Raw genomic sequence first — 12,170 nt, 5'->3', positions numbered from 1 at the left:
GTTATCAACGTATACTTGATGGTACAAGTACTAGTAACAAGCTTAATCATTTCTAATTGAAACCCTCCACATTGTTTTCTGAGACATTAAGAAAAAATAAAGAATCATTGGTTTCAAACATTTTCAATTTGACGAATTCAATAAAGTTTTTTATTTTTCAATCTGAAGTTATTACACACAAAATAGTAGATACAGAGTACTTGATTATTAAAAGTCAAACTTCGCCAGGAAACCTCACATTTTTATCAGAGTTACCGGTTAGACAAAACTGTACGATTTCACAACACTACTATAAAATATAAAGACTGAACACATGTGATTAAGTGAAGCCACTTCCATTTTCGACAAAAATGTGGAGATATCAATAACTTTTCAAGAATTAATGATGCAAGTACCTGATGCATGTGCATTGAATTGTAAAAAAAAATATAGCTTATGTTTGCATATCAAAAGTATTCTACCTTACAATAAATAGCTAAAAATTTATGTTTTTAACAAATTTGTAATAAAAAATACTATATTTGTAGGCCAAAAAGGTGTCTTACTGGGCCTACTCCTTTATCTGACTTAAGTCGAGAAATATTATATGACCAGGTGCAGTGATAGATCATGAACATGTGGTATGATTGACAACTCAGACTCTATATTTATGAGAGTAATGTTTAAGTGTTTTTAAAATAAGAGAAACACTGTAAAAAGTTTAATAAAACATAATGTTTACCTTTATTTGCAGACATTGGAAAGTGAAGGTTACAACCCTGTAAGTGTTCCAGTACTGAAGTTTAATTTTATCAACATTGATGAATATAGTGACAGACTGTCAAACTACACCAGTTACTGTTCCATAGTGTTTACTAGTCAACAGGCTGTTAAAGCCACACAGGAAGTCATACAGTCATGGAAAGGTTTGTTTCATTAAAAGAAATTGAAATGAATAGTGGATTTAATTATAACTGTGTCTACCGATTGTTTGTGGATTAAAATGTTTCCAATAAATATAAATACTTTGATAATGTGGTTTTAAAGATTTCTGAGATCTGAACACACACCTTTTAGAAATTTGTCTTATGATGAAAGCTTGAATTGGTGTTAATTTACATGTATACAGTACAGCCTGTGACTTCCTCTTAGTTATGTCCACCCTCTTGCATGGTCAACATCCAATGGTGAACATTTATTGGGGTATTCAATCTTGAGATGTTGGCCATTTATTGGGGGTCATAAATCATGGGCAGATTTTTTATCTTATTATGTTACCTGTTAAAATGGGCGTATGACATTTGCGCCGATTTTGAAAATTTTCATTCTTTCATTTGCACCGATTTCATTTTTTCATTTGCGCCGATTTTATATTTGCTCCTAATTAGATTTACAGGTAAGTTAATACTTGTACATATACTGTACTATACCATTGATAAAATCTGGTTATAATTGTTGTTCATTTATGTTTAAATTACTTTTGATTCATATTGTTCTGGAACTTCGATGTAACATGATGGACATATTACACACTGAAACGAGCCAGTCAATTCTTTAGTCATCGAGGGCTGTACATATCGGAAGGTTAGTGTCCTGAAACATAACAACATATCTTACAAAATTAATGTACCATAAATCGTGTAAAGCCATAGTTACCACGGATTCTAGTGTCAAAACACTGATCGAGCATAAACATGTGGCAGATGTCCGAAAGACAGAGGTTAAAGAACTACGGGTACTGTCAAGGCAAAGGTCTGGAGGTGTATCTTCTAGGCCTTCTTCCATCTCCCCGTAGTGAGCAGGGGACAACAGGTTTCCCGTTTGAATGGTTTTACACTAGTTATTTCTGACCCTTTATAGCTTGTTGTTCGGTGTGAGCCAAGGCTCCATGTTGAAGGTCGTACATTGACCTATAATGGTTTACTTTTATTAATTGTTATTTGGATGGAGAGTTGTCTCATTAGCACTCACACCACATCTTCCTATATCTATATTATGATTGACAATTCATTACATTTATACAAATGGCTAATTGAAGAGGTCTAAAATGATAAAATAAAAATTACATGACTTGGAAGGAGATTTGTCTCATTTGCACTCATACCACATCTTCTTATATCTATTCACCTGTAATTTACCTGTAAAAAAATCGGCGCAAATGAAAAAAATAATCGGCACAAATGAAAAAAAAAATCGGCGCAAATGAAATGCAGATCGGCGCAAATGCAAAACGCCGGTTAAAATCAATCAGGGTTGAAGTTTTCAGCTGGTATGTTTCATTAAAATTTACCTGTACAGGTGTCAGACTTGGGTTTCTATTAAAATTGACATTTCACTTTTTTTTGAAAATGTAGAATAAAATATTGTTTTACTCTGTTAATTTATTATTATTTTTTTGTCTTTAATGTTATTCAAATTTTTTATTTTTTAATTGTTTTTTTTTTCATTTTTGTTTGTTTTGTTTCTTATTCTTTTAATTTCTTCTTGGTAAGAATCTTGAGTCGAAATGGCAAAAAGTCAAAGCTAAAGTTATTGACTAGCATTTGAAATAAACAGACTTTTAATAATTGTTTTTTAAGTAAAAGGTTTATATAAATACACATGATGTACATTGTATTCAATTGTTTGTTAACATTATTAAATGAGTTATTACTATTAATAATAACTAATAATCATGCAAGTGATATTTTAAATAAAAAAAATGAAAGTAATTAAACAATTTGGTTTCTTAACAAAATAAGATGATCAATATCAATCCTTTTACAATAGATTTTGATAACATCTAATATTATTCAGGAAAACTACAAGTACCATTATATGGTTTAGGAAAAAACTAATTTTGTTTATCTAAATTTTCTTCAAATCTCAAAACAAGAGTTGTGCACAAACAATCACCGAAAAGACTTATTTTCCAAATGTCCACCTAGTTATCATCAAATTTTGATAAATGTTCATTAAAAATGCTAATCATAATGAAAAATGTTCTTATATATCTGAATCAAGTGAATCTTATGAAAAGAAATTATTTAAAGAAATTGTCTTGAAACTTATTATTATTCCAATCAACCTAGGCCTTTTAGATAAAGTTAATAATTGCAGGGACTTTAATGAATTAAGACTTTTAAAGTCCTTAATGAAAAATGAATTTAAAGAAAAATCTAAAAATAATAACTTATGATAAAAACTGTAAACTTGATTGTGTCAATTAAGGTAGAGAATTTTTGGTCATAATTTAGAAATAGAAAATAGTGGACAATATAAAATTCCTAGAAAGGATAGAATGTGTAAACTGTGCCTCTTGTAGGTCAATGAAGAACACCTATTCCTTGATTGTAAAATTAACAAAACATCTTTGAGATATAAATCCATTTGAAAATTATTTACCTTCTATTTATAATGTCTCTAACCCAAGAACAAAAAGTAAAAGAAATGCTTAACCTCTAAAACATGGATCATGTTTAAAATATCATATGACAATAAAAATATTATCAAATTTTGCTGTACTGAATATTTCTAATACTTATAAAAAATATTTTATTCAATAAAGAAATAATGAATTGCCTAAATTTTATTAAGCTTAAGTCCTAAAGACAATCTTAATCATATGTTAGGATCAGTCTATCTACAATAAAAAACCATTTTGATTTTAGAAAATTAATTTGAGAAACACCTTGTCAATAGAAAAAGGCAGGCATTGTAAATATTTGCAGTATATTTGAAAATGAGATTCATTTATTCTTCACTACCAAAAAATAGACTTAATATAAAAGGTATAATATCAAAGCTAATAGTCAGGAGACAATTATTTTTTAATTAAGCTGTTTGTTCAACTAGTTTTATTGTTTCATTTTATTTTTGAATTTCTTGTCATAATCACAGTCATTAAATTTGACAAACACATACATGTATATTTTACCTGAGACACCTGACCTGTAAGTTATATAATTTTAACACTTCAATGCATTCAAGATTTCCCTTTATCCTTGACTAGTTTTTGAGTAATACCTTGTGTATTAAAAAAGCAACAGGGGGTATGATGATGAACATATAGGGCCACCATGGTGAACATATTTTTTATGGCCACCATTTATAAGATAAAGTCACAGGTAGTACTGTACCATGAAATCCATCATAGTACCCCATAACTGGGAACAGAGTGAGTGAGTAATGGTTTTTGTGTAAATTTGGTCTAAACAATACATGTAGGTTAACTATATTTGTTGTATGGAAGGATTGGAAGTGAACATTTCTGCTTGTCATGGTTCATCTGACCTTGACCTCATTTTCATGGTTCGTTGGTCAATGTTTAGTTTTCTTGGTTAAGTCTGTTTCTTATAAGCTATAAGCAATAGGTCAACTATATTTAGTGTATTTAATGATTGTAAGGTGCAAATGTATTTCTGTTACAAATTATATTTTGTTTAATAATGTTTAGCAATTATAATTTTTATTTTATATATTTTACAAATTTTGATGTATATGCCAAACAATTGATTGTTATGATATTTGTATAAATCTTAGTAGTAGGTTTACCTAAAAGTACAATTTATCTGACCTTGCTTATAGCACACAATGCCTTTCCATATGATTGCAGTGATTATATGTGTACATATATATGTATATTTATTACCTCTTATTTTTATTTCAGAAGGCAAGCAATCAGAGCTAGTCAAAAGTCTTACTTGTTATGTAGTTGGCAAGGCAACAGCAAAGACAGGTACATAAGTTTTATTATTTCTTATACGTTCAGGTATTTCACATCCAATTTTTTATGGAAATATTCTTTATAAAGCACAAAGGTGTCAGTATTCACCTCAAAAACTAACAAAACCTTTGAATAGACTTATTAAGAAGGGATATAGTTACGATACTGTTGTCAGGTCATTAAAGATTGCATATTTTGGCGTTAATATTGATTCACTTATAGGGTCTTTGCATCGGAACTAAACACATTTATTAAAAAAAACAGTTGTTGGCATGACACGGGTTATGTTCTTCTCATATATGTTATGATGGTATGATACTAAACCCCTAACGGGAAGGATTGTGCCTGATATTCATATGATGAAATCATAATCTTTCAGTCAGTTTAATTGAAGTCTGGAGCTGGCATGTCAGTTAACTGCTAGTAGTCTGTTGTTATTTATGTATTATTGTCATTTTGTTTATTTTCTTTGGTTAGATCTTCTGACATCAGACTCGGACCTCTCTTGAACTGAATTTTTATGTGCGTATTGTTATGCGTTTACTTTTCTACATTGGGTAGAGGTATAGGGGAGGGTTGAGATATCATAAACATGTTTAACCCCGCTGCATTTTTGCGCCTGTCCCAAATCAGGAGCCTCTGGCCTTTGTTAGTCTTGTATTATTTTAATTTTAGTTTCTTGTGTACAATTTGGAAATTAGTATGGCGTTCATTATCACTGGACTAGTATATATTTGTTTAGGGGCCAGCTGAAGGACGCCTCCGGGTGCGGGAATTTCTCACTACATTGAAGACCTGTTGGTGACCCTCTGCTGTTGTTTTTTATTTGGTCGGGTTGTTGTCTCTTTGACACATTCCCCATTTCCATTCTCAATTTTATCCTTAAGCCCATTTTATGCCTTGACAGACTATGTATCTGGTGAAGCAATATTACTACCCCTTAAGTCATATTGAAAGATTTATATAAACAATATTTCTGATTTGGGTTTTAAAATGGGTACAAGCTTAAAGTAACTTTAATGAAACTATTTATGAATAATTCTTCAATTTTGGACGAAGGGAAATAACTCAATTCAAAATATTGCCTAAACATTTCTTGCTTTCAAACTACAATGTAATGATACAATAAGAAGATGTGGTATGATTGACAATGAGACAACTCTCCACTAGGAACCAAATGATAATGAAGTTAACAGCTATATATGCATCACCTTAGGTTTCTTTGTTTACTGTGGAATACCAATTTTCGTGGATTTCGTGGATATAGGTGAACCACGAAATTAAATGTTCAACAAATAACAAATTTTTCCATAGACTCGTATGCAGACTTCGTCAAAACCACGAAATCAAATATCAACGAACATGTTAGTTTACCTTAATCCACGAAAATAAATGAATCCACAGTATTACAAAAGTTGCAGAAAAAAGAAGACCCTCTGTTCTGCTCTCTAATTTAATTTTAATGGACAAAAAGAGATAACTCAATTCAAATTATTATGATTAAATTGCTTTAATTAAAGTTTACAATGCATGATTATGTATAATGAAAAGCAATCCTTTACCCCTTAGTGCTCTAACACTAGCATTCTGATTAAATTACTTTAGTCAATAAAACAGATCTGTGACTGAAAATTAGATATGATAAAAAATTTCCATGTTAAGAAATGTAACATATTCTGGGTATTTTTTTAGCTAGACAGCTAGGATTCAGTCCTAATGGTGAAGAGTCTGGTAATGCTGATAATCTATGTGATTGTATACTGTTAGGTAAGTAAATTTAACACAGTATGTTATCGGTTGTAAGATTCATTGTATGTTTTTAAGTGTTGTAAATTTAGGCAACATTAATTTATTGCTGTTCAAAAGTCATAAATTGATTGAGAGAAAGCGATTTCAGGTTACAAACTAAAATGGATGGAAATACATCAATTATAATAGAAAAACAACAGAACAACAGGAACACTGAAGTGCTACAAAAACAAATGCTGACATACATAGAAACTAACTATAAGATAACAACTTCCATATTCCACACACTTGGTACAGGACATTTTAAGAAATAAATGGTGGGTTAAACCTGGTTCTATGGCTATCCCCCCCCCCCCTACTTATATGACAAAGATAAAAAAAAAAATATTGCTAAAATGACAACACTTTGTGACAGAAATACAGCACAAACACACACAAGAAAATCATTACAGAGAAACGCACAGACAGATAATATAATAGTCGACACATCATGCAAACCCAAAGCAACAAGGACAGACATCTCAACCAGTGGCACCCTTTTGTAACCAACATGCAATATCGAACTTTATACAATTATTTTCACAATACAAGTCAAAACTATTTTCATGACAATTATGGTACATATTTTGACGTACAAAGGATATGACATAACACATTATCCAATCAAAACCATTACAGAATATCAAAAATATATACATAAATGTTGTAAGATTGCTGGTTTATTGGCTTATATCCCACAACTTCTATTATTCAAATTAAGAAATACATTTGCACCAATCAAATGCTTTATTTTCATAATTAGCTGTTATTTTTTAGTTTAAGACTTCTTGATGAGTTAAATCCAGAAAAAAATGTCTGGGATGCACTAAATTTATGAAATAATTGTAATATTTATAGATTAACTAATCGAAGAATTCAAATAGAGAAAAATATTCAACACGTGACCGAACAACACATTAATTCATGAATGTACATAGCGCATGAGTATTTTTCAATATTTTTCAATATTTGAATTCTTTGACTAGTTATTCTTTTTATTACATTGGAAAATGGTTTTGTCATGAAATTAAAGTAGAAAATGTTAGGAACTATATCCTTTTCTATATGCATTCTCAATTTCCAACATTAAGTATATATTATGTAACAGAAAAGGGTTAAAACTGAGTAAATGACTAGTTGAAGATAGGGACTGACTGTGTGCATGTTTCCTGATTTCACCAAAACATGATAATTTTATTTGACCCATAGATCCTATGCATAGCAAATATCATGATCTCAGGCTATATCTTAATACTGTATGGAAACATGTTAACCCTGTTACATTCTATGATGGATTTAAAAAATTACAGGTTTTCTGCATTAAAAGATACACTTTGTGTATAATGAATAAACATGTTATGGTGTTTTTTGTTGTTTTTATTGTTTTTATTTCAAAAGAATGATTATTTGACAGCTTTCATATTTTTGCTAAAGAGTAGTGAATGGATTTCAATATTGTTTTTTGTATGAATGAAATTATTTAAATAAACTGTTTTGTATATAGTAAATCACATTTTATGATAAGATGAAGCTTGATATGTTTAAAATGTCTTTTTATAATTGTTGTACCGTTTATATCAGAAAGGGATGAATCAGAAGAGCGGACAATTTTATTTCCTTGTAGTAATATCAGAAAAGATACCATTATAGAAAGACTATGTTCTAAAGGTACTGAAGATATAAGTTTGATTATTATTCTGTATATATATATTGTAAACTGATCTATATAAGATGTTTGTTGATTTATTTATTTGTTAAATTTAATCATACAAGTTTTAAAAATATCATATTCCTGAAATAACGACATGGGAATAGAAATCACTGTTAAATAATTCTGTAAATTGGTAATGCCTCATGAGAGATATACATTATTAAAATAAAGATGACAAAAAAAATTGATTCCTTTTATTTCTTTTTAAACACGAAAAAGCAGATATACTTAGTGACGTCATGAAATGCATTTCCTGATATTGTTAAAAGTTTTATATAAAAATACCTATGATCGATTATTTGAAGAAAAAAATCTTCAAATTCTTAAGATGTAACAAATAAAAAAGTAAATGAAATAACAACTAACATGTTGTTTTTGTGTAAGAGACAATGGACAATGTGATATCTATAAAATTCCAACAAAATCAAATGACCATTTTGATATAAATATGGTTGGAAATTAATAATATAACAAATACAGCCTTTGTATGAGGTCAATACAGGATACATTGACCCAAAGAAGTATATCGACCTCAGACTTCGTCCTCAGTCAATATACTTCTTTTAGGTCAATATATCCTTGTATCGACCTCATACAAAGGCTATAATTGTATAATAATCTTGATGCAGTCTTTTTGTATATTGCCTATGTGACTTGAAATGTTTTCGGGAGACCAGTAGAGGAACTAAATATGTTAGAGGTTATGTTATGTTTAAAGGATATACAAGAAAAGGAACAAATGTGTATGAGACAGTACATAGAGATGACATTACTAATGTGACTTGTTATGTTTTAGGGATACCAGTAGAGGAACTAAATGTTTATGAGACTGTACATAGAGATGATATTACATATGTGACTTGTTTTATTTAAGGGATACCAGTAGAGGAACTAAATGTTTATGAGACTGTACATAGAGATGATATTACATATGTGACTTGTTTTATTTAAGGGATACCAGTAGAGGAACTAAATGTTTATGAGACTGTACATAGAGATGATATTACATATGTGACTTGTTTTATTTAAGGGATACCAGTAGAGGAACTAAATGTTTATAAGACCGTACATAGAGATGATATTACATATGAAGTTAAACAATTGGTTGAAAAATATGTAAGTTGTTGTATGAATATGATCAGGTAAAAAAGATTAAAATAATAAGACTGCAAAATTTAATAAGTTTATTAGACAAAAAACTTACAAAATCCTTCAAATACAACATGTTAATATCAATTAAACAACACAATGAATCAAAAGACAAAATGCTAACACACAAACAGTTTAAAAGAAGAACACTATATAATTGGTTGCTTATAGAAGGTATAGTATTGCAAAAGAAGTTTGGAGGTATTACCATACATCCATATAGTCCATTGGTTTTGACATTATAACATTTTTTGATATTCTAAATGGGTTGAGAATATGAAATACTTTGAAAGTTATATTTTTCAAAGTTTATTATTTTATGAGGTTTATAGGTCTCTAAATATAGTGTGCAAGGTTGTCTTTTCATTTTGGTGTAAAGCAGGTGAGACATAGCTGATTGTCAATGATGTATGATATAGTTTGCTATTAACAGTGGCCTTAATTTTTCAGTTTTACTCTAGATTCTTAAATGATTTTAAAACAAATGCATCTTGATAAAGACAATTTTAAATTAGTTTACTTTTTCTATTCCTTATATACCATAACTAAGATGCACTTTTGTTTGTTTGTAGGGTAAACCATTTGCAGTAGTGTTCTTTAGTCCATCTGGAGTTCAGGCCTTAAAGAAGAATAATCTGTTAGAGATATTGAAATCATCAAAGGTAGGCTTTTAACAAGTAATTGACGAAAACACTCAAGATACTAATTAGGTGTTATTGCATGAAGCTTGATTCTTTGGTTGTTTTGCATGCTTCCAGTCTGCAAAGTATCAAGACAAGTTATTTTCTGCGATATTTAAACTTCTTTCTCTGAATAATTGGTAAAATTGCAGTTGGTGCAATTGTACATGATCTGTTTTAAAAAAAGGAATTCTTTCACATGGTAATAATTGATATTGCCTACTGTATGGTAACAAATAGTTTCGTCACTTTGAAAACTTTGGTTTAAGTCTGCAAGACTAGACTGATAATGTATGATCAGGTCTGTGTAGTAATTAACATAATTAACATAAGAGATGTCAAATAACTGTGTTAGTAGATATTTAATAAATGAAGAGCTGTATTAGAGACTTATAATTTCTCATAGCTTTCTTACTTTATAATTACTTATCAAAGATACCATGCTTATTATTTGTAAGTGTATTTCATCTACATAAGATGCTAAAATTTATTGGCTTTGTTAAAAGAGACCAAACAAGAAGTGTCCCTCCAAAAGCATGATAATTTAAAGAATAAAGGTTAGATACATGTATTGGTATGGCATAAAGCAATGACGACATCATAGCGTCATGCAAATCTTCCTATGATACATGCAATGCACAGAAAATTCAACATTTTCCAATAATTATACGATCAAAACAAGAAAGAGTTTTTACAAATGAAGAAATCAGGAGTATGTAGATTTTATGTAATATCTCCATTAAGTGAATAAAATTGCAGGTAACGATAACTGGTAAACAATGTTAAAATGTGATTACCCTCGATATTATTGAATGGACAAATGTTTCAGATAGTCTTTAAATAATGTAAAATAACCATTTTTTCCATCTGTGGCATGCAATAGACATGAAATAAGATTTCTCCCGTATATAGGTTCTAATATTTTCTGTTGGGTGAGACTGAGATAATTTGAAATTTCTGTTTAAATTCCTACCTTGCTGTAACTTAAATCAATTATTAGGATTACACAAATATACAATGTAGTTTGTTCATTATTTTGAATAGAGTTATTTCTCTTTCACTATTAGAAAGTTCTCTATGTTCAAAAATGATAAGATGAGCATTAATGGGGTTCGTGTTGCTTATTCTTTAGTTTTCTATGTTGTGTCATGTGTTCTATTAATTGTTTTTTTGGTTGTCTTCTTTCATTTTTAGCCAGGCGTTGTCAGTTTATTTTCGATTTATGAGTTTGACTGTCTCTGGTATCTTTCGTCCCTCTTTGAAACACAAATGTCTTTTACATTTGTATGTATATGTATATGAATAATTGAACAGATTTGATTAAATGTAATATAAATATCATTGGCATAAAGAAATGAAATAAGTTTGTTCTAATCCTAGCAATAAATTAAAACAACACTTTTATAAATTTCTTGCGTCCAAAGCACTTTTCTGGATTTAGTGTCATCAGAAAATCTCAAAGCTGAATATTTGAAAGCAAAAAAAGTTTAAGAACTGAAACAGCTGAAGAGCGATATGACCACTAGGATGCTAGCCAAATACATCTTTTAAGACCACTTTGCTGGAGGGAATCTTTTTGATAATGAAAAAATTTATAAAAAAAAAAATGTTTTAGAAAGGTTTGTTCTAAATATATAACCTGAGGGACTGATAATCCAAATGTTATTTGATATATATTTCCTTATGCACCAGGCGCGTAGCTCCCTATACGCTAACACGCAGTTGCGTGCACATCGGTTCGGCATGCAAAAAAATTATTGCAAAATTAAAAATTTATAAAGGAAATTTTAAAGGAAACACATATGTTGTCACTTTTTTAATTGATGAAATGTCATTAAATAACGGCATTTGGTTTCAAAATAGAAGTTTTATTGGAGATCATGCATGACAAAATCGGACAATAACTTGTATCTTTCACAAGATTTGAATTTGTTATACTCAGTCTAATACGTGTAGTTTCGGTGCACATTTTACAGAGTACGGTTTATCTGTTTGGAATGAGATGTACCAATCGGCATTAGATTTATCTGAACCCTTCGATATCGTTGAAATTATGCCACGGCGATGTGTTCGACGGACTACCAGAGCCACTCATCCTGCAAACACGCCAAAACAGTTTTGGAAAGTCTCATTATATTTTGCGTTTATAGACCATATG

The 12,170-nt window shown here is 29.8% G+C and overlaps 1 protein-coding gene across 2 annotated transcripts in view; it reads left to right on the top strand.

The window, feature by feature from the left end:
• Positions 1–12,170, top strand: part of LOC139520934 (uroporphyrinogen-III synthase-like) — a 51,470-nt gene that overhangs the window by 4,870 nt on the left and 34,430 nt on the right. For both annotated transcript variants that reach the window (XM_071314036.1, XM_071314035.1), the window contains exons 3-8: positions 734–905; positions 4,628–4,696; positions 6,377–6,451; positions 8,054–8,140; positions 9,214–9,299; positions 9,905–9,994. In XM_071314036.1, the coding sequence (XP_071170137.1) occupies positions 734–905; positions 4,628–4,696; positions 6,377–6,451; positions 8,054–8,140; positions 9,214–9,299; positions 9,905–9,994 (579 nt within the window). The remainder of the gene's footprint in view (positions 1–733; positions 906–4,627; positions 4,697–6,376; positions 6,452–8,053; positions 8,141–9,213; positions 9,300–9,904; positions 9,995–12,170) is intronic.

Source organism: Mytilus edulis, chromosome 4, assembly GCF_963676685.1.
Source record: "Mytilus edulis chromosome 4, xbMytEdul2.2, whole genome shotgun sequence".
In the NCBI taxonomy this organism is placed as follows: Eukaryota; Metazoa; Mollusca; class Bivalvia; order Mytilida; family Mytilidae; genus Mytilus; species Mytilus edulis.
Note: the sequence above shows the minus strand (reverse complement) of the source record. Positions and strands in the feature narration are given on the sequence as shown.